Below are 23,591 nucleotides of genomic sequence, written 5' to 3'. Positions count from 1 at the left end.
TCCTCGGTGCAGAGTCATTGAGTAAAACCAGAATCCAGCCTCATTCATTGTGCTTGTGCTTGCACAGAACAGCTGTATTTATTCCCAGCTCTGTGCTGCCGGGCAGAGGGTGCTGTGTGGGGCAGGAGTGTGCTGGGCATCCCTGGCAGCTGGAATGCTGTGACCTGTGCAGTTCCTGAACACTGGTGTCAGGCCCTGCTTGGGGTGCCCTTGGCTTTGCTGCCAGTTTGAGGAAGCCCAGGGCTCCTGTTGGTCCTGGCTCAAGCTGCCAGCCCAGCATGAATCTCTGTGTAACCTGGGGCTGCCCAGCTGCTGGAGGCCTCTGCTCTGGCAGAACAGAGATGGGTGAGATCCAGGCTCAGCACAGGAGGAAATTCTCCTTTGGACCAGAGATCACTTCCAGTACTTGGACCTGAAGCTCTGATAGCAGTTTTATAGAGCTGCTGAAACATCTACTGCTGAACGCATGAGCTCTTTAGGGTGGCTTTTCTGTTTCCTTATTGTTGTGTGATATCTCACAAGTCAAGAACTCAACAGAGGCTTCAAATGTAATACTAACTGGTTTCCACAGAGAATGGCTGAGCTGAGAGAATTCAGGCTGCCAAGTTCCTAACTTGTCATTCCTCATTGGATGCTTTTATGAGCAAGAAAGCTGCTCACCTGAACATAGGTGCTAACTGCTTACAAAGGCTGGAAAGGTGTAAACACAGAGGCTTTTATACAGGATTTGTGTTCAGGGGTTGCTTGAGAGATAAAGAAAAATGTTATTTTTGTACAATATTTGTAATTTCTGTCATTTCTTATATGAACTGCTTTGCTTTTAAATCCTGCTTATAAATACGGTGAGCTATGATGCTTAAAAGGGTTAAACTTTTCATATGTTCAGAAGCTTTAACTGAAGACAGGCTTCATGTCCATGAGGCAAGCTGCCTATTTTTATATCGATTAGGTATGGTCTGAAGTAGGCTCTCTCTTCTCAAATACACATATTTCTCTTTTGGAAATGAAGTAAGGCTTAATCTTTTTTTTTTTTTCCAAAAGGCTTTAGCCATCTGTTTTCCTCTTCTATTGTAGTTTCATAACTGGATGCTGCAGGAATCTTAGGATTTGGCATGCATTGTGCATGGCAGAGAAATGAGCTTTTTGAGATTGCATGGTCACACTGATGTGCCTGCCTTGTGCTTGCTGCTTTCCAGCAAACCGTCAGTGCCAAAGGCCACCAGGAGAACTGGGCTTAACTGGTTGCTGTGGAATCCCTGTTTGCCTGCTTGGGGTCAGCCTGTCACACTGCTCACGTAATTTTCTTGCTTTGCACGGTGGTTAGAGGGGATTTCCTGAGTCCCTAAGTGCATTATAAAGACTATAAAGGGTGATCATATTGGATCTCTTTGGATTAGTTTGGCTGTGCACTGTGCTGTTGTGTCGTGGGCTTGCTCTGCAGAGGTTTTGATCAGACTGGGGTGTTGCTGATACAGGTGTACTGTAGTGTATATAACATGTGCAAGGACAGCACCATGCAAGTTCTCCTGTGTTTTATCTTCTGTTCTTCTCACTGAAATTGTACTCTGTCCTTATACTTTTTATTGAGTTCTAATTCCACACTAAATAATCTCCATTTACAAATACACTTCAGCATTTTCTTTGCCATTCATTTCTGGTTTTGACTGAGGATTTTTTGAAGGCTTAAACTGTGTGTCAAACATACTCTTTCCAAATAATCACCACCAGCTGCCTTACAGCTGTCTTTTCCCTTTCTTTCTGCAGTCAGTTAAAACACATTTACTGTCCACACACAAAGGCAATTCTCCTCTGTCATTTTGGGTCTCTCTTCTTTGGATCAAAAAGAAAATCCTTCATTGCAGAAACCCAGATTTGCTGCTATGGACTCTGCCTGACTTCTGTCAGGAGGTTGTCTATGAATCCCAATTCCTTAATGCCAGCTGCTTTCCTTCCCTACCTTGCCAGGCTCCCCTCCTAAACCTTTTTACAGCCTCAGGTCTGTTCTATGGACCACAAATTAGGGATTTCTCATCAGAGTTGCTGGCTGCATATTGGCAGCAAAGAAATTTCGGTAGGAAAGGTGCAGGTGTTTATGAAATCTGTCTTGATGATGACTTTTTAGGTTGTCAGTGCTGCACATTTATACCCATTTTCTATTCACAGCAATGTTTTAATAGTGCTCGTGTCTCTGTGTCCAGTTTCTAAAAGAATGCATTGATAGCTGCAGGCACAAAGTTTAGGATCTGTAGGGTCAAAAGATTTGGCATAAATACTTGTTCTGAATTTTGTTTGTCTCTGAAAGAGACATTTCTTTTCAGCAATTCCTTGTCTCCTGTCCTATCAGTAGCAGAAATAATTAGCAAAACCAGAAAATGTTTGATTATATCCAGGTGTAGACTTATTTAATTTTAATGGTCAGAGTGGTGAAGATGTCTTCTTGAATGAATAAAATACACTAACTTATGTTCTAACATAGCTTTACTTTTTGAGAGAGAAACTGTGTGTTTGCATAACTTGCTCACGGAGCTTTTGGAACAAATAAAACCTTGCTCTGTTCCTGCAGGCTCTGTGGTGCACACATGCAGTAAAGAACCTGTGCTGTTCATTCGAACCCAGTGACTTGAACTGCAATAAAGATTTCAATTTGTTTTTTGGGGTTGGATCCATGTGAATATTCTTTTCAGCTCTTTGTGCTATGAGGTGAAATAAAATGAAATATTTTGACATTGTGTAGGCCTCATATGAGCTGAGTCTGCCATCTCTCAGAGTGCTCAGGCTGTATAGTGCCAGTCTGTTGCTTCAATTAGTTTTTAATTGGTTGGAGAGAGCTGAAGTCCCTTTCACAGTTCAGTGTGAATTAGGAGAGGAGGAGGCTGGTAAAGTTGACTAAATCTGGGGAAACTACTCTTATAAAACAAACCCTTCAGCTAGGGTAGTAAAAGCATTCTGCCTGGGTGGCTTTCTGAGAATATGGGGGTGGGGGTGTGTGTGTTTATTTACTTCTAAAAGCTTTCCCAGTTTACTCTGAGGAGAGCGTGTGAAGTGTGTGTTTGTTTCCCTTGCCCCTCTCTCTCCTTTCACTCCTTGGGGCAGAAGCTGGCCCTTGCAGGCTGTTTGCTGCCTTGTGGGACGCTCCTTGAGCTCCCCTCTGCACAAAGTCTGTCTTGTGTGGCCTGGAGTGGACTCTGAAACACAGGAACTGTGCAGATGAACTTTTGTTCCTATTAAGATATGCGCAGAGCACTAGGGTAAATAAAGCTGTCCTTGTTTTCTTCCTCTTGTCTTTATTTGAAAAATGTCTTTCTGCAGTGTACAGTTTCTGTAAGTGCACCAGAGCCTCTCATCTGGAAGCTGTGTGTTTTGGCACTTGAGGTGTAGGGTAGCTGTGGCTGTTGGCACCTGGAGAGGCATTGCAGGGATTTGGGAACTGTGGGTAAAGCACGAGCTAAAATTAGCAGAACCAGAACTAACATTGCTGTTGTCCGAGGCTCTGACTCATGAGGTTTTCTGGATTCAGAGGTGCAGCGGGATGTCACTGTCCCTAAGCAGCAGCAGTGTTCTGCCCTGGGGCAGAGGCAGGGTGACAGCGAGCCTGTGAGATGTGTTAGTATTAAGTGCCATCAACTTCAGCTCCCATTTGTGAGGCGAGTGTGAACGACAGCAGCTGAGGAGCAGGCACACCTCCCTTATGCTGCCCTGGTGCAATGGGGAGGAAAATCTGCCAGAGCGGTGAGATGAGCCACGGCTGCAGGCAAGAGCATCTCAGAGTGCTTCAGCTAAATCGCCCAGCTCCTGAGTCAGTGCCTGTGCTGTCACTGTGGGGCTTCCAAGTGCACAAGCTTTTGAGATGAATCAGAAGTGCATGCCCTCCTGAGCTACAGTTTCTAGCTGCCTGCAAACCTGTAAAGATGAGCAGTGCAGAAGTAATTCTCGTTTGCCTGTTGAGGCTCTCTTTGTAGTGGAGAGTCATTGTTGGGGACTCTTTTTGTTTCTAATTTATTATTTAAGGAGACTTTCTTGAGGATTACTCCAAAGCTATGGCCAGGCTCTGCAGCTGCTTAACTGTCTGCAGCTGCTGAGCTGCAGTTTCTGTGGCTCTGTGTATTTATTTTAGCACAAACTGGTTTGGGGTTTTATTTCATGTGCACGCTCCTGCAGCGTTCTGTGGGCTTTGTTTTGGGTGAGCTGCTGTATCAGCTTAACAGCACACGAGCAGCTCTGACCTTTCATTTCCAATGGATCTGTTTTGAAAAATGACTTAGGTGCTGACCAAACATCACAAAAGCAAAATCATTTCTAGTTCCAGGAACAACTGAATTAGAGCAATCCAGGGTATTTTAAGACTCTCTCCTACCACATCAGTTTTGGCTGCTGTATTACTGCTGCTCGTTTCCTGTGTGCCACCTCCACAAGCACCTGGAATGAGCAGCCACCCTTCATGTTCAGTGGCTTTTCTCACCAGAGAAGTGCTGTGAGCTGCCTTGGTGCTGTAGGACAGGTCAGAGCTGTCTGGGGCTGCAGGATGGGTGGCACTGCCTGCTGTGGTGGGAGATGTGGCTTCTGATGGGTGCAGCTCTGCTGGGAGTGTAAATTCAGCTGCTCCTGTTGGGACAAGCCCCATCACCTTTCACCTAGGCCAGGCAGACAAAAGACATTCCCTAAGTCAGCTCTTCCATTAGGTATGTTGCTGCTTGATGCCCTGGGATGATAGCTGTCCTGACCTTTCTTTAGAGCTAAGGCTGATGCAGTGGTGCCTCTGCTTTTCCATCCAGTGCCATAAACTAACTTTCCCCTCCCAGCTGTGCTCGGGAAGAGTATTTGCATTGCCAGAACTGTTAATACCAAAAGCTACATTGAATGAAGTAACTGGAGAATCTGGATCATTGAATCCAGTTGGCAGCACATCGTACTCTGCCACTCAGCAAGTACTGTGAATTTCCTTGACTTTCTGTGTCTGCTCACTGAGTAAACTCTGAATTCCTTTGTTTATGTCAGTACACAGGAAGAGATTTAAAAGAACAAAAAAGAGCTGTCAAAAGTTCTCTTTTGCAGCAAAGATCTAACTCAGATCTGTAAATTTCCAAACCAACCTGTTGCTGATTTGTCTTTGGTTTATTAGCAGAGGATTTAACCTTGACAGTTCCTGGTGACACCTAATGTGGTTATAGCTCTGGAGTTACAGCTTTGGCCATGCTGACAGGTGGGCAAATCTACTTGGCAGTAGATTTGTACCTGTCTTTTAAGAGTTGTGTCACTATGTCACTTGGAAAACTGATTTAGTGGTTTGTCATTTCCTGTAGGTAACTTGAGCAGTAGTTGTATAAAGCTGTGAAAAATTTCAAGAGAACAAGATTTTTAAACTTCTTTTTTTCTTCAAGAGCAGATCTTAACTGCATAGAGAAGTTAAGGTGGGGAGATGTTTCTGAAAGCTGACACGTGACAAAGTGTCACCTGTGCATAATAAATACATATAATATAAATATATACATATAATATATATAGTTCAAGATGTGTGTATGGATAGAGTGTTTGGAGTAAATGTCTCTTGAGTTAGTGAATTCCCCTGCATTCTTTCAGCTTTGACACATAAGGAAATTTTAAGAATGAGAAAGGCCTGACCCATTTTTACCACTTCCTCTCATACCACAAAAATTGGAAGAATTTATAACAGCATTACTTGGTTTTGAGGCATATTTAGGATGGCTTTTACTGTTCACACTTTCTGAAAGATACTTTTTAAAAAATACAATGAGGTTTTCACACCCTTTGCCCCCTTTTTTGGGATTTGTGCGTGTGGAAAAGGGAATAATGGGTTGTAAGCTCTGCGTTTGTTTGTTTGTTTGTTGGTGGATGGCTGCTCTGAGTCCAGTGTCTACATATCTGTTCAAGATACTGGGACAAACAGTCTTAAAGCAATAAAAGAATTATTTCCTTTTCCATAGATTCCTTTTTTCCCCTATACTAAATGAGATTTGATTTTTTAAAATGTTTAGCTGAAGGCTCACCAAGAGTAATCTGAACACCCTAAATTCTCATAGCCACTGATGTCATCAAGGGATGTTTTGCTGGAGGGTTGAGAGTGAGTGATCACCTATAGTGATAGAATTATAAATGTGTGCTGCTGGAGAAATAGTGCCTTCTTTAGTCTGTGACTGTCCTGTTGACTGGGAGAGGGAAAGGCAACTTTTCCTTCCTGCCTCCACACATCTTTCCCTCTTTTCTGGGAGGAAAAGCTGAAAGGCTGCAGCTGCTGCCAGGAGAGGGCTGGAGCAGGGTCCTGCAGAGCCCTGGGTGTGAGGGGCTATCCCTGACATGTCCCCTGCCATCTGTGGGGCTGTGGCAGCCCCTGTGCCCCACACTCACACCAGCACTGCTGCCAGCCTTGCAGAGAGCCAGGGCACCTCCAGGCAGCCTTGGTGGGTCCATGCTGTCAGTGGCTGTGACAAGTTTTCTGCTGTGTTGTTGATTTGGAACCTTGGGCCTCTCCCTCATTTTTAGCTTTGCTTCATAGAGGGAAAGTTTTTTTGTGATGCTAAAACATGCCCGAGTTTTCTGTCTAGCCAGCAAATTCAGCATTGGATTGGAAAGTTTCAGCAGGCAATTCCAACAAAGGTTTGCAGGGATGGAAACCTGCAGCTATTATTTCCAAGGGTTGTGTGACAAAGGGCCTCTGGACAGAAGAGAGGAGTCTTGGTCAGACCCTATGGCTGCAGGTAAAAATCCATCCCCTCACCTTTTATTAGACACTGGAGAATCTGCAAGGGCAAAAGCTGCTGGCTGCCCAGCCTCTCTCCCTGGAACTGGGGTTTGTGTCAGCCTGTGCTTCCATGTGGCCATTTGTGCAGTGTATTTTTGGAGCAGGGAGCTGCTAGATACATTTCTGTGTTTCTCTGCTCCCCATCTGTTCCTGGAGCTACCTCCTGCTCTAGCTGCCTCGGGAGAAGCTGCATTGCAAGGGAAGGTGGCAGAAAAACCAGGCATTACCTGCATTTGCAGTGTGAGGGTTGTCCAGCCCTGGTGCTGGGTGCTCCTCTGACCCATCAGCAGTCCCCTCAGTAGTGCTGCTGGTGGCTGATGCTGTAGCACAGTGGCAGGTGACAGTGCAGTCCCTTGTCTCCTTTCCTGCTGCCCTGCTGGAAACAGGAATATGGACATTTGTGCCCATAGATTCAGTCTTGTTGTCTGCAGTGGGCTCTAATAAAGCATTTACAGTACACAAAGCCTGCTTCCTCCTGGGGGGAAAAATGCTGACTTCAGTAAATAAATTTATTTCAGACAAAACTTATTCTTAGGGAACTAGATCATGTGCTGTAGGGGGAACAATAATACTACTGCTTTTAGCAGCAGCTGTTAAAAGGAGGATGCTTACTTGACTTGCAGTTAATGGTAAAGTCAATGAACTGTAATTTAAAAAAAAAGAAAATAATCTTGAGTTATTCTTGACTACAGGAAGACTGAAATTTATCCTGATTTGTTTGTGTTCACCTCATTTGAAAACTGTCAGTACCTCTTATGGTTGACCCCATTAGGACCTAGAGGAGCAGAAACCTGCTGCCTTGTTAACCTCACAGAATGAGTGCTGTGCCATAGATGGGCTTAGAGAAGCCTTGGTGGTCTTCTGTGGGGTCAGTTTCTTGTTACTGCCTTAAGAAGCCTTGTAAAATGGTCAGCCTTGCAGCTTTTTCATGGAATATTCACCTGCCTTGTTTCAGCATTGCTTGGAGATGGGCAGGATGGGCTGTGAGCTGGTGGGGAAGCACCAGGGGAGTGAGGAGCAGAATGTGAGGCTTTTCTCCCTGTTTGAATGTCTTCTGGTCTGTGTGTACAGGGTAAACAAGGCAGGTCCTGATGGGTTTGGAGGTACAAAAATAGAGACTTAAATATGAGCAACCACTGTGTGAAATAAAACTAATTATTTCAGGGAACAGCCAAGGAGCCTTCTTGTGTTTCTGCCAATATCATCTCTGATTAGTTTGGGTTTTATTGTGGGATCTTAACTCTTTATTCTGGACATCCCTTCCAGCAAAGAAGTTAAGGTGGGGACATGTTTCTGAAAGCTGACACGTGACAAAGAAGTGTCACCTGTGCATAATAAGTACAAATATATAGTTCAAGATGTGGTGTGTATGTATAAAATCAATATATGTAATGGAACCCTCTTAAAGGGATGGAAAGCCTGGGTGCTGATGGTGAATAGCAAAAGGACTGACTGTTGCCAGTAAGGGACAAATTTTGTCCACCCTTGGTTACTCTGGGAGATTTCCAGGTGTGCATGGGCTGAGCAGGGCCAGAAATCTTGCTTTCCTTACAACCTCAAGTCTTCTTGTTGGTAAATTAATAAGCAACTTTGAAATAATGAAGCTTTTAATGTTACTGAAATACTCAAAATTGTAGCAGGCCCCCAGGCCTTTGTTCTTCCATTGAATACAACCCCCATAATCAGCTGCAATCAGATTTTTGTGTTTTATTCAGGCAGATGTTTGCTGACCCAGACCATGGGAAATTCTTATGACCAAGTGTGCCCTCTTTGAAATGGGAACTCAGTGTGTCCCGTGGAGCTTTCAGCCCTGGTTTTGCTGAAGAGGCAGTGTGCACAGATGTGTGCTTGGGCCTGCTCTGTAGGCAGCAGCTCCACTGCTTTACTGTGCCTGAGCAATCACACATGTCCCACAACCCCCATCCTTCCCTTTGCTTTGCCAAACAGATAGGAGTGCTTCACTTTCAGAATTCATGATAATCATAGTTCTTTCAGAAACGGTTTTAAAAGGGAGGTTCCACCTTTTCTTGGTGAATGCTAATCAGGATTTCACCTCTTTTTGAGTGAATGTGGTAGCAACAATCATATAGTGAATAAAGAAGTCTAAAGTGTTCTGGGAATTCTTTTCTGTGCTCAATAAAAACAAACTGCTTTATTTAAATATTTCTACCTTTAAGGCACAGGTAGAGAAAGTCTGGATATTGATACGATATAAAAATATCTGAATATTCTTTTTATAACATTTTCTAAGACTTACAGCTTTGCAAATAAAACTGCAGTATGTGTCAAGGCTTTCCCCATGCAGTTTTACTCAGTCCAAATTGATGTTTCAATATCTTCAAGCTGATGTATCCTTTTGTTGTGATCACATTGTGTTTTCTTCATTGTATCTGTGTAAATGGTTTTCCATACTGGTGCCATGTTCGGGTTTCCAGGTGGCTGATGTGAAAAGGGGAGGAATAATGCAGCATACACAATATACACATGTGCTCTGGAGTTTTATTTTTTCCTATCCCAATGCAAGTTCCCAGTCACAGCAAAGAAATTGCAAATAGTGCTCTCTGCCTCTCTGACATAGCCAGAGGCAGCAGAATGATTTTTGAGAATACTGAAACTAGAAGAGCTTGCAAAGCTATACAGGCTTACAGTTGCTAAAAGTGGTAGTAAAAGTTATTCTTGTTCCTTATGTAAATAGTTCTGTGTCAGTTTAGCACCTGCCTTTGTTCAGAGCAGACTTGATACATTTTGTGCATATTTTTCTGTTTAGGTATTTTTTACTTGGAGGGTGGAATAAAGTCTTTGCTTCTCCTTCTGCAGTGTGGCCTAATTGTAGAAATAAAACTCAGAAAATCCTGGTTCTGCTTCCTTTCAACTTGCCTTGTAACTGTGCAGAAAAAGCATCTTTTCTATCACTCCCTAATCTGTGTGCACAAATCATCTTTCATCAACTTTCCTACATTTTGCATCCACGGTTACTTATAAGCAGGATTTCTATCTCCTGTTAAAGGCCAGATGGTAGCAGCTCTCTGTTCAGTGGTAATGGTGTAAAACTACAAAATGACACTTAGCTGTGTGGAAATAAAGTGCTAACGATTCCTCTGCACAAAAATTCTGCAGCCACACTGCTCCATTACTAATCCAGCCTTACAAGACTGATAGAGAAAAATGATCCCTGTTTTATGTCTCTGAGACAGAGAAATTGTACAGAAGGTGCAAGAAACACCCCCTGTTCTGACAGGAATTGTATGAGTGCAGATTATGATAGCAAGGTGCTACATAACTAAAGAAAAAACTGCAAGTTGTGCTTTACAAACTTGAAAGAGTGGCCTCTCCCTTTTAGTTTTTGCAATATGAATCATGTTAATCATGAGCTTATTTACAAGTGTGTTTGGTCAGAGTGGAAACTCTTGTAGCTCAGTATTGAGGTAGAGCAGGACCAGTGAAGCAGAGTATGTGAGAAAAATAGGACAGATAACTCTGGAGGGGGATGACCAGTGATTATTGATCTACAGTTTCTGGTTTTTGGAAGGTTTTTGTTGTGGGGAAGGTTTTTGTTTGTTTTCTATTTGCTTTTGAATTTACACATTCAAGGAGTGATGTGTAATTAAGAGTATGTATACAAACTGTCTGGATTAGAATTGCTGATATTTTTTTTTCTCCTCTCTACATTGCTGTAGAATTTATTCTGTAATTTATTTTCTGCTTGGAGTTTGCATTATAGCATTTTCTTTCCTATCACATCCATAAAATTGATCCCAAAATGTAATGCTTGTGGAAGAGAGAATGTGAATATTGTGGGGGTGGGGGGAAAGAGACATTTTATTTCCTACCCTTAAGAAAATGCCAAGAAATCTGTGCAGTGTGTTTGATGCTATTATTTTACTTGTTTGTTGCTCCAGCATATCTGTCCTGTGACTTTTTGTAGGAAGAGCTAGGGTAGCACATGAGACATCTGAAATATTTATGAGGTTAAACTGCCAGAATGGCTCTGAGTTTGGTCAGAGACAGACTGTATTTTTGCCTCTTGAATCTCTCGAGAGGCAAACCCTCATCACCATTCAGAATCACCAGTCTGCTTTGTGGCTGATTCTTGAAGACCAAGATTGTACAGAAACCAAATACTTCAAAGGCAGAAGGAAAACTTAAGTACTTGCTGTGTGTCTGGTGCTGTTAATAATGTGATGAAGCTGGCCTTGTGTCATCTTTATTTTCTGGGGTTTTTTTCTCTTTGACTGAACTCCTTTTTCTTTGCATTGTTAGATTTCTTTGCATTGTTTCAGAAACGTGAAGTGATGTGTGCAAAAGGCAATGTTTGGCTCTGGTTTACACTTGCACTTCATTTTCTCCAGAACACTTCTTTCCATTGGCTTTGAAGTTTGAGGGTTTCAGTGGCCCAAAACATCTTTGCCCATTAGCTGCATTGAAGTGAGTGAGTAAATTCACACCTCATTTGGTGCTGTGCTGCTTGTCTGGCTGCAGAACAAGCAAACACAAACCCTGTTTATGTCAAAACTGACCAGAGCAAGGAGAATGAACCTGCCGACGTTGCTGCAGTGGTGGAAGGGCTGAAGGCTCTGGCCCGCCCGGTGTCCTGTGTGCCTCTGGCCGGGGTGGGTGCAGCTGGAGCTGCGGTGCTGAGCAGAGCAGTTTCACTTCCTCTCATGGACAGCTTTGGGGAAGGAAAGTGGCTCAGAAGGGGCTGGTGCTGCACGGGGCAGGGAGTGAAGAGCTCTCTGTGCCAGCTGTGTCTGTCACAGCTGGGGGGACAGGGCTAAGTTAACAGGTCGAGCTGAGATCCATGCTCTGTGTAAGGTCTTGTCTGCTCAGAAAGTGGAAGAGTTAAGGAGAGCTGCTTAAAGCATGAAGTGCATAAATAAAACCTTGCTAAATACACTCAGTTCAAGAGATTTGCCCATCACTGTGGTACCCTTAGTTTTCCTGAGTGCCTACCCTTTCTCTTGGAAGCTCCTGTGCTGCTGCAGTGGGGTGAGCCCGTGTGTGCTGTGCTGGCCCTGCCAAGCCCAGCCTTCCATCTGAATGCTCCAGAAGGAAGTATGTAAAAATTTTGCAGGCTTCAACTTTTGAGCCTTGTTTGTTTTAAAGATGAAAAGTGCATTTTGTATAAAATACGCTGAAATATGTGGAAAATCTTATTTTGCAGAATCCAAGGAGTTTGTGTGCCCACGCATCTCTATTGTCCGTGTTGATGATTCTGCACATAGCTGGTTTTCCCCCCCAGTGCTCGGTGTGAGCTCTGCACAGCTAAAATTGATTCTCATTCCCTTGATGGTTAGTTTGCAGAGTGGATTTTATTCATTTGGCTTCTTTGACCTTAACTAGACAAATGTATTAAAAGTCCCATTTGAAACAGAATAATTTTCAGCAACTTATAATAATTTCTTTTACTGTAATACCCTTCTAAAAGCTTGAAATTAAAATTTTTCCTCCTGTTTATCCTCACTTACTAGATTCTGCAGCCTTTAATCTGGTAGGAGGTATGTGCCTTTCACTGTGAGGACACTGTTCCTCCCTTGGCACAACAAGGTGTTGCAGTACATTTGAGAGGCATTCTTTTAATTTCAGTGGATGGCTCTCATCCCCTTGCCAGATTAACAGTATATTTTCCTCCAGAAACCAGTGTAGCTTCCCTTTTTATTCACCTTTCTGCTTCCAAGGAGAACTGCTTTACACACCAGACACATTTGTATTTACAGATAAAAAATTTTTGAATTGAAAAATTGAAATCTAAGGTGAGACAAAATACTTAATCTTTTAAGCTGTATGCACTGTGGGATAGAGGGGCTCTGTCTCTTGATCTCTTTGCCTCATTTAATGGTACAAGACTGGAATCCAGCCTGCAAGACATCAAATCCACATAATGAAAAATCTGGCCAGCACCCAGGCGTCTTCTGTGGCTGAAGATTTTGCTTTACAACTACCCCATGGCACAGCCCTTCAGCTGTGTAAAGAAGCCAGCAGACTAAAACACAACCAGGCATTTCACAGTAGCATGGAAAAGGTAGAGGTTCTGTCTGTGTTAAACTGAGATGGAAAACCAACCATGACAGCACAGACAGAAGAGAGAAGGCAACACAGGAACCAAGGTAGTGGCTGGTTTTGGTCTCAGACTCCAGTTAAAAATTTGATTTTGAAGGAGTTGATATTTGTGTCCTTGTGTCTTCATGGGGAATGTAAGTAAGGATAGGATGGTGTTAATTTTTAGCAGCTCAAATCTCAACAATTCTGGGTGTATAAAGGACCCTGAGGAGTGTCCTCCTTGTGGTTGTTAGTAACCAGATTGGTTACAGTCTGGTGTACTGAAAAAGAATGAAGGACCACTACTCAGTACCTTCTGTAGGGATGCTGGGACAAAGGGCTGCCAGGCTCTGTTGGGAGTGCCTGACTTGAGTGGGAGCTAGTTGTAACAGAAAAATATTTTAAAGGAAGATTATTTTAAAAAATACCAACAGAAAAACCTGTCTGGCTGAAAGGTACCATTTCTCTGTGAGTTTTCAGCATCAGCATGAATTCAGCTATAATGCAGGTGCTGTAGGTTTGTTTTTTTAACTGAAAGCCATGCTTAAAGCAGTCAGCATAAATATACTGTCACTTCCCAGTTTAACTGATCTTGAAATGAGTAGTTAAAATCTAGTTCAAAGTGCTGCTAGGCATCTTACAAACAGCTGCTATTGGCAAAATCTGTCTAGGTCCATAGTTGTTGCTGTTCTTAGGGAGTTTTTGGATCTTGGAACAGCAATGTTTCATCAATTGGATTTGCAAAGTATGAAGTTTGTATTTCAAAAACTTTACAGTTTTTAAAAGCTGTAAGGTTTTTTTTGTTTGTTTTAAATTTCAAAATAGAAATAGAAGTCTTTCAGTTAGGTTAAGGGTATTTTTTGTGGGGTTTTTTTTCCTGTTTTTGTTTTCAGTTTATTTTTTGCCATATCAAGTCCCTAATGTTGGCAGGAGATTTTGCTTTGTCTGAAGTATCCATGACTAAACACACCTTTTTTATTAGCCAATACTTGCTGCTGGATATAAGCCATGGGTGTTATTTGAGGGCATTAATTAAAAGGCTTGGTCAGTTATAGCTTCCTAAAAATCTGACAAATTTTTAGACTTTGGGTGCACAAAGAACTGTTGAGCTGTAAGTGGGAGTAATCTGTGTTGGTTTTGAGATTGACTTCTGTAATCAGAAGTGGCAGCTTTTGTTTCAGGAAGCAGCTTGGAAGCACTGTAACAACTTAAACAGATTGAGCTAGAAGAGGAAGAATCATTCTAATTTTGCAGTCTTTGGAACAGTTATTTAGCTGCAAATACTGATTGAATAATTTTGCTTTTTATGTCCACATCTCCATCTTAAAACAGCTCTTGATAGGTCACCAACATGAAATGGGGCATCTCATGGGAAATGATCATGGCAGTTTCCAGTTCCCTGGAAACCACAAACAAAAATTTTGTAAATCTAGTAAATTTTTCATTAACGTGCAAGAAAATCATAGCTTTGATGTTGACAACATCTACATATAGCTTACTGCTGCTAAATTTGCCACGCTGGCTCATTCTCAGTTTTTACATTTTGACAGTCTCACTAAGCTTGGAGAAGATGAGGTCACTTGAGGCTCTGGGATTTTTTTGTTTTGCTTGGTGTGTAAATGTGTGACTTTGGTTGGGGCCCAAGTTTCAGTGCAAGGTTCTTGTGTTTCTCTGTGGTGTTTTGAGGCTGTGCCAGTGCATTATTGCAGTTGGTGAAATGTTCTGGTTTGGTGCCCCTGGAGGGTGGCAGAAAGGTGTGTTGTTCCAGGAGTGTTGCTCCAGGAACTGGGAGCTTTGCTGAAAGCAGGTGATTCTGTCCTGCTTGTTCATACAAGGGATGCCAGAATCAGGACAGAGAAAGCAGTTCAGGATCCCATCCTTCAGCACCTTCGTCCCCCAAAAGTGGGTTCATACTGCTTGGTGCCATCTGTGCTGCAGTTGTGGCTGAGAGCACCTGGCAGTGTTTGCAAAGTCTGCTCTCCTGGGCAGTGACAGGGACAAGGAGCTAGCACAGCCTGCCATGGTTTCACTAGGCATTCTCCACAACCCTCCTTTTTTTTTTTTTCCTCCTTGTGATACTAATTTGCAAAAGCAAAAGGAGGCTGCTGACAGTTGAGGAAGCCTTAATTTGGGAGCTCACTCTGCGTGAGCCAGGAGTTGACTGTGTCTCAAAATAAATATGGATTAATTTAGGGCTCAGTAGAGTGATCATTTGCAAGACTAAATATGAGTTTGTATCACACCAGCCCTTCCACACTGCTCCTGTGGCAGGGACGCAGCTTATCAGGAAATCTGCCCCTCAGTTTACTGAATGCTTGTGTTAGGCTACAATCTTCTGGGGGCTTCTGTGTAACTCCAGAGTTTGTGCTGTTTTTCTGTATTCAAACATTTATCCAAGCTTTTCAACCTTGCAAGTATCAGAGGCAGACTGCTGTGTGTCATTTGGGTTTTTGTAGGTATCAGCCTTTTTTTTTTTCTTTTTTCCTGGCTTGTCTAACCATCTCAGTTCCATAATCTGGGCACCTGAGATGGTGGTAGGAATTTTCTCTTCCAGACAAACTCTATGAACTGGTACCATTCTACCCATGCTGCCCACACAGAAGCTTTTAGTATGTTCACAATTTCTGTGCATCTTCAAATGGTAGAAGTTGCTTTGTGTAATCTAAAACATGCTCTTAAAAATAAAAACAAACAAAACCCTGGTGCTGTTGGTTTGGAAGGGAGCTTTAAAAGACATGTGGTGCCAGATTCTTCTGCTCCTGCTTGTGCAGAACTGTAATCTTCTTTGGGATGTGTCCATGGATAACAAGCTGAGGAGGAGGATGGAGGCATTAATGCACTGTAGCTTCTGAAACTTGCTTTGTCTGAGTCCTGATGTGGACATTGGAATTTCTGTGGAACAGGAGTATAAACCTTTGTTCATGTGTCTGTGTGTAAATGCCAAATTTACCCAGGCAATAAGAGCAGCAAAGATCATCCTTCTCTTTAATTGCTCATGGTAGGCTATGCAGAATTTCTTAAATATTTTAGACAAATTGGAGAAGGAAGTGTCTGTTGTGAATAGTTGATGTTCCTGAAACTGTGGTTTTGGTGCAAGATACAATTTTCTGTTCTGCAGGAATGACAGAAAAGTAGTTTCTAATCTCTGGTTTTTGCAGACTGAAAACCAGTAAATCCTTCTCTTTGAATACTATTTGACACAAAAATAAATTATCCAAAAGGGAATAGGGTCTGATTAAAATTGACAATGGTGTGCCAAAAAGTCTCTTGCATATTTTTAGTACAAAAAGTATGGCTTGTGTGGGCATTTTTGATGGGCTGGAACCATGTTTCAGGCAGCATTTGTCAGTCAAAGAGTTTCATTTTAGGTTTTTTTTTTTAATTAATACTTCTTATCATGAGAATGCACCTAGCAGTCGCTTAAAACAGCTTAAAACAGACAGAACCCCTTCAGAGTAAGAAGGGGTAACACTCAATTGGGCATCCTCAGTAATGCAGGCGCATTATTGTATAGAGATTATTTTTGGTCTGTAGGTAGAGGTATGAGTAGGACTAAAACAAAGGGAGGGTTGATGTTGCTCGGTGTCTTGAAATTTTCTGGATGCTGTATAGTCAGTGAGGACAGGGGATGGAATCGGAATTCAGAATTCCTTGCTCAGTTTGCTAGGACTGTTTCTGGGTTGCTGTCACGGATGTTTTATTGTCCCATGGCACAGTGAGCCCGAGAGGGGCAGCGCTGACCTGCCGTGTCTGCTGAGGACGGGAGGGATGTGGAGGTGCTGGGGGGCTCCAGAGCAGGGACACGGTCGGGCCCTTCCCCTTCTCAGGCCAGCTTTGAAATGCACTGCTGTGCCCGAGGTGAAATGTGGGTTTTTTCCTGTCTGTTTTGTGTTTATTCACGTGGCAGTTGTCAGGCCCAGCTCCGCAGGGAAGGGGATCAGCAGCACAGTGAGTTCACAGCAGGTCAGGCCCTGGCGGGCGGTGCAGGCAGGTCTGTGGAGTTCCTGCTCTGCTCTGCTCAGGAGGAGCAACCTACTGACTTGAAACTCCTTTTATTTTTTTGGTTTTATAAAAACATTGGGTTTTTTTTACTGTTAAAATGTAGACCAAGTATTCTGGCAAAAGAACATAAAAAGGAAAATGAGACATCTGAAAAAGATCTGGCTCATGGCAGCTCCTTCCTGTGAACTTTCCACTGTAAAGCAATACTTTCCATTCAGGGTTTGTCTGAATGGCCCTGCCAGCCCGTGCTCCTCCCTGCCAGTCAGCCTGAACAGAACTGACTGGTCGGTGTCACCATCAAGCTTTCCTGGAGCAGCTCCTGGTCATTTAGGAGGTTATTTATTTAGGCATCATTAGGTATGGAGTGCTGGGTGGTGTTTGTGAGCTCTGGCGTGGACAGCTGTGTGGGTAAACGTGTGGATTGAGCATTGCTGGAGTAGATGTCTGTCTAAGGGGAGTGTCTGTGATTGTGCCAGAGTGAGATAAGGAACGCACGTGGCCCTTATCCTGCAGTACTGAACCCCTCCTGCTGACAGCTGCGCTAAATTGGACCAGGCAAAGAGAGCTTCCACGTGGAGAGCAGCTGGATGGGACCTAAAATTCAGGGACTTGTCAAGGCATCTTTGTGTTACTGCCTAAAGGATGTAAAGAACGCAATTTCTGAAGACTAGGGTCAATTTGTGTATTCTGCAATGTAAAATTCTGTTGCAAAAAGCTTTAAGACAAGACTTTGCTAGATAGTTCTGCAGAGGGTTTTTGCTGCAATAACTCTTTGAAAAATGAAGTAAAATCTGCCCTTGTCACTTTTTTCCTGAATAATAGATGAACTTGGGTTTTGTTTAATTCAGCTCATCCTGCAAACTTCATTTGTGTTTGGTTTGAGAAAATCAAGTAATCAGCAGTACATACTACACATTCCACTCTCAGCCTTGCAAACAGACACTGTGCAGATTGAGTAGGTCTGACTGCACTCGTAAAATAGGTCAGAGTGTCTTGCTTTTCCACTATTTTGTATAAACCAAGCAAGGCCAGACTAGAGCTTCTTTTGAAAAGCAAAGCCTAATCTTGAGATGTAGGTCTTGTGGAGGCCAGTCTGTTTAGCAGCAGATGTGTTAAAAAATTGAAAATTCACTTCCCAGGGAGAATTCTGGTCTTTCATCGGGCTTGTGTAGTCTTGGAAAAATCTGTAGAGACCTCTGGTGGGAAGAAATGGAGGAATTTTCTATGTTAGAAAGTGAAGATGTAGAGGTGGATGGATCTCAGCTGTGATGTCCTCTTGCTTTCCCTGTTTTAATGATTTCTCTTTTGACATTTCCCAGGCTTGCTAAAACTACTGAATGGTTTCAGTGATAGAAGAGCAAACTCTGCCTTTTTTTAGGGGCTTGGTGCATAGTCCAGAATAAATTGTGTTGAGAGGATGCTCCGATAGTCTGACATAACTCTGTGGGATGGCACAGGCCTTACCCAGGAGTCCTTAACTTCCACCATGGAAGTTAAGGTGAGGTAGTGAGGAAGACTCCAAGCCCCTGAACTGCACAACTTCCTCTTGTAATGTACTTCATCTTATAATTACCTCAGAGGGGTTTTACCTGCACTGCATTGTATTCTCTTAATGTCTCTGGCTCTTGCAATCAGTGCTGTACCTGCACTCAGCAAGAGGGCTCATTTGGCAAATGCATCAATGCCTGACATCATTCCTCCAGTGTCTCTGGGCCTGTTTAAAGCATTGGCAGTATCTGCCTGCACTTCCTGCATGCAGCTGTGAAATTTCATTGATGGTGACCAACAGGAAACTCTGAGGGGAAAAAACCTCAGCACAAGGCTTGTGAAAGGCCATGGCCTGATTAGTTCCTTGGCTGATGGTAATACATGGCAATAGGGCAGGACCTAGTGCAGGAGACTGCACTGTAAAGAGTGCTTTTCAAAGTAATTAGCTGTAAAATGAGGAAAAGCAACGTTCATCCCAAATTAATGGTGCTATAGAACCAACCACATTTATTTTTAAGAGACCATTAGAGAGCTTTGCTGGTGTTTCAGCAGCCATGTAGAAAGCTGTGTGCTAGTGGGAGTGGGAGGATTGGTCCCTAATGGATGGAAATTGTGCATGGCATGCTGGGATGCACAGTGCAGAAGGGACAAAAGGTTATTAAAAAAAATTCTTATCAGAAGTACTTTGACATTAGTCCTTAAGTAATTATTTTTATCCTTCAATAGGTGCATCTGCATGCTATTGTGCTAACACTGGTGCTTCTCTTATTAATTATACTCTTTTAAGCTTGCTTCACAAGAGTAATCTAGCAGCCCATACTAATTAATGCAGTTGAAATCAAACATAGTAAAAATAAAACAGCTCAGCTAAAAAAGAAAGAAAAGGAGAGGAGAAGACAAACCCCAACACTTAGGCAGTTTGATGCCAAAACAAACATGCAAGGCTGTACCATCTGGGGTACATACAGAAAAGGTACCTTGTACATTTCAGGCATTTAACAGTTATTGAGTGTTATGAAATGTAGTGGTACCTTTCTCCTAAGAAATCCTGTTACCTGCTTTCCCACCCTTCACCAAAAGGTTGTTAAACATTGGTTTTGCTGTTGGCTTCAGTGGTCTGAATTAAAGTTAAGTGCATTTGCAGTTCTTTCCAACAACAGATTCTAACCCCAAGACTTCTACAGCTTTTTGTCGTTGAACAGTAAGTTTAGTGGAGAAATATGTCCTGGGCAATGTTATCAGCTTCTGCTCAAAGGTTTACAAAACAAGAGTTCACAGGAGACTGATACCTTTCATGTCCTTCTTTTACAAGTGATGTTTGGAGAGTTCTGTAATCAAAATATTTTGCCAAACACTTCCTAGAATGGTCAGGCCAACCCGCAGAAGACCTTGAATCTTGCACAACTGCCTTTCAATCAGTAAAATTTGTAGTGTATGAGGTGCTGATCAGATCACAGCTTTTTCCAATATGCAGAATGTTTTTATTACATTATTTAATTGCTGTGGATATGGCAAAGTTTGATTCTAGTATTTATATATTTTTTTTAATTGGTTTTTTCAGTGGGAAAATGGAATGTGCCAAAATCATTGCTTCCATCTAATAGGAAAAGCAGACTTGGTTTTGAATTAAAAGTGTTTTATAATTTGGATCCCATTTTAATTGTTTAGTATGCAGGGCAGAAGTAAATCTCTTTTTCTGAGCCACAGACTTTGAAATCAATCTTCCTTGCTTCTTTGCTAAGTTTCACTTGTAAATAATAAAATAAATTTACTACTATGAATTGCCTTTCTTCAGGAATAGTTTTTTTGTGAACAACACAATAAGAAGTAAATACCAAATACAGGTTTATGGTAAGTTTTTAAAAATGCTATCTTCTGGATCCAGGCTGGATCCTTCACCCCCTGCCACTGGATCTGTGCTCGTCCCACTGGCAGTCCCTGATGTGCCAGTGCTGATGGTTTCCTTTGGCTCCCCCTGCCAGGGAAGTGCCCAGCACCCCTAGGCAATGGTGGCAGGCTCCAGTGCAGCATTAAACATGCTGCTGAAAGGTCAGTGGTGTTGAATTGATGGATTGATGCAGTTACTTAGTGGGAAAATGTAGTGTCCAGCTAAAACCCAACTCTCTTCCCCTGCTCCAAATCCATTCTCTTAAGGTAAGCAGTGTGTTATTCCTGCTTTAGGCATACTGGCATTGCTGAATAAGTGACTGACTGAAAGCTGCTGGGTTTAAAGAAATGAGAAATGTCATTTGTGTAGCACAGGAAATTATTATTTTTTTTTTATTGCTGACCATTCGCATTTGTTCAGCTTGCAGCATTGTGATTGTGGATTTTGTATTTGGAATGATATCCAAGTGCAATAAGTAAACTCATAAAGGATACTAAAACTGGTCTCCAGACTAATTCTTCAGAGGTGATTTTGTTTGCTTTGGTTATTGACTAATGAGCAGCTGAGATTTATGATGTTAAAGGAGGGGAGAAGTCTGAAGTAGGAAATATTGCCTAATGCTTTCAATTAGCAATGTGCATTATGTGATATTGGCTATTTCCTAGCACTGAGATATCATTAATAACCTTGAATGCAAAATTGCTGATTAAAATATGAGCTGGCTTTTTCTTCTAGAAGTATATTGCCATAGAAGAGCGAGGAACAGATTGTGGGAGGAAAGGTTGCTCTTGGTTTTGTTAGTCAAACAGTTCTATGAAGATATTTCAGAATTGTTGGATTTGTGACTTCCTTGAAGAAAATCCCTCAGAAGAGCTGCTGTGCTTTTTGCTAGGTTTCATGTGGTGTACAGAGAGGGGACACTCATCCTTTGGGGTATTTTCTTCCCTTCTCATCCTGTTCCATTTCCCTAAATTTTCTGTCTCTCTATTGTGGTGACTTTCCTTGGGTTTTTTGTTTGTTTGGTTTTGGTTGGTTTTGTTGGTTTGTTGTTGTTGTTTTGGTTTTTTGGGTAAAGTACCTCTGGATGTGAATTTCTCTCATACTTGAAGCTGAAAGAACAAATTGTGCTCAGTACTTAACAAAATAAATATATTGGTGAGAGAAGTGAGGGGAGCAAAGGGTGCTCCTGTTTGTCCATCAGAATGGCTTGGTCCTCTCAGCCTGAATTAAAACTTTAATTGGCTTTTTCATGTTGGTGCATTTCTGTATGTTCCTGGCAGAGGGAGTTCCTCAGGACTGGGAAATGTTGCTGGCGTAGGTTTGGATTGCTTTGCTTAGGGGTGTGTTGTTTTTCCCTGGTGCCACAAATACAGTTCCCATCAAAGGGGCTGGTGCTGCTCTAAGCCAAAGATGAGAATCCACCACCAAGTGAGCAAAGAGCTTTGAAGTCCAACAGAATGAGTGAATTTACACTTTAAAATACAGATTATTTCACTTTCAATTAAAAAAAAAAAAAAAACAAGCCCAACAAATCTTGTGTCCTCATTTCCTTTGCAGGATCTGCCTGTAGCTCGATTTTTTGGGAGAGCTTTAGTTCTGGTGGGGTTTAAGTGTGAATCATGGGTGAGGTATTGCTTTTATTGTAACATGCAGAAATGATCAACAGCTCAATGGAAAAGTATGTATGAAAGGAAATATGGCCAGCACTTCAGTGCCTAAAATGATTATTAAACCAGTTGGGGTTTCATTTGAAAAGTTAGTTATTAAGTAGGTAGTCTGCCTGTGATGAAGTAGCAGTGGGAATACTGCCTTTACTCAGAATATTTGTGTGGGGGATTTTGGGTGCATTTTTAATAATGATTTGAATGTATTGTGTTTTGACTTTTTCTTGGCTACACCCATGTTCCCCCACTCCAATTTGTTTTGCTGTTGGCTTTAGAAATGCGAGGATTCTTACACTGGTGTCTCAAAAATCTGAGTAACAATTTTTTTCCAGGCAGAATTGCATATGCAGGTTTAGTATTTTTAAGTGGAGATGTGGACTCCATTGAAAGTCCTTTGTGGGTGGATTTACAGCTGGGCTTCATGATGGAATTCAGGTCATCAGCCAGAAAACAAAGCTGGAATGGTGTCAGGAGTCTGCACAAGAGGGTTGCAGGTCTGGAAGTGGGACCAGAAGTGTGGTCATCATACAATGGGACTTAAGTGTATCATGGGGGGAGGATGGGAAGTCTGGAAGTTAAGTCAGTATCAAAAATCACTCAGACACAACTGTAAAACTAATAAGGCAGATATAATAAGGGTAAACTGTTAACCAATAAATAACTCCTAGGAAATTTGAAGAGAAAATAATTTGTACTGGAAGGGTTGTTTATTGAGGTTTCCATCTACATTCATTGCAAATACCAAACGAACAATTGCTTGGGAAACCACACTGATTTTCCGTATGTTTGTCCTTTGGAGTATAAGTTGAGGAAGTGCTGATTTACCTGTCATTGTCCAAGGAGATTTTGAGGAGTAATACAGGACTTGATTCTCTTGTTCTTTATCTTGTTCAAGTAGAAAAATAATCCTTTGTGTAAGAAAAAGTGAAATTACCTGCTTTCTTTGTTACTTAGATGTAACTTTTCAATATATCTGCATAGAAATTAAAGCTGGAATTTGCATTAATGTTTATTTTGGGTACTGGAATGTGTCCAGGGTGTCTGTGAGTCTGGATCCTGTTCTCTGCCCCATGGAAGAGTTTCTGCTCACATGTGCTGCTGGCTCTGGGGAAACATCCACAGGCAAGGAGAGCAGGAGGATAATGATGACATTACTGGGTGGACTGGAGGACAACCTGTCTCTATAAATACACATTATTTTTCCTGTTAAATGGCTGGTGCTGAGAGTGGTTTTTAGATGAGCTATTTTTAAGAGAGCATGTTACCCACTAAGGATGTCATTACCTGTTGCAAGAGTTTTAATATAAACTGTTTACACATTGATCTTCTTGTATATTAAGCTGTTTTTTCCTTATCTTCAACAGGCAGCCAGATAAACTAGTGGTGGTTTGGACAAGAAGAAGCAGAAGAAAATCCTCTAAGGTTGGTTGATTCCTTAATAAGTCCCAACTTGAGTGACAAACAGGGTCAGTGGTTTGAGGGACTGTTTTTCTAAATGTGGGGAGCAGCCAAATAAATAAGTAAGAAGTATTTTAGTTGTTGACTTTTCTTTTTAATTCAGTTTATCCATAAAGTTCAGAATAAACTGCTGTTGATGTCAGTGCTAATTTATGGGAACTCTTAACTCTGATTTCAGCTTTGGTTATTTGTTTAGCAGAACTGTATCACCATCAGTTCAATTCAGTTATTAATTGCTGCACCTAATTAGAAAGGAGAATTGGTTTCTCTACTAGAAGTGTATGAAAAAAAGCCCCAA

At 42.0% G+C, this 23,591-nt stretch overlaps 1 protein-coding gene across 6 annotated transcripts in view; it reads left to right on the top strand.

The window, feature by feature from the left end:
- The window catches only part of EHBP1 (EH domain binding protein 1), a 207,262-nt gene that overhangs the window by 5,008 nt on the left and 178,663 nt on the right, over nt 1-23,591 (top strand). For all 6 annotated transcript variants that reach the window (XM_064709260.1, XM_064709257.1, XM_064709259.1 and 3 more), the window contains exon 3: nt 23,200-23,257. In XM_064709260.1, the coding sequence (XP_064565330.1) occupies nt 23,200-23,257 (58 nt within the window). The remainder of the gene's footprint in view (nt 1-23,199; nt 23,258-23,591) is intronic.

The sequence above is a fragment of the Zonotrichia leucophrys genome, chromosome 3 (assembly GCF_028769735.1).
Source record: "Zonotrichia leucophrys gambelii isolate GWCS_2022_RI chromosome 3, RI_Zleu_2.0, whole genome shotgun sequence".
NCBI lineage: Eukaryota > Metazoa > Chordata > Aves > Passeriformes > Passerellidae > Zonotrichia > Zonotrichia leucophrys.
Note: the sequence above shows the minus strand (reverse complement) of the source record. Positions and strands in the feature narration are given on the sequence as shown.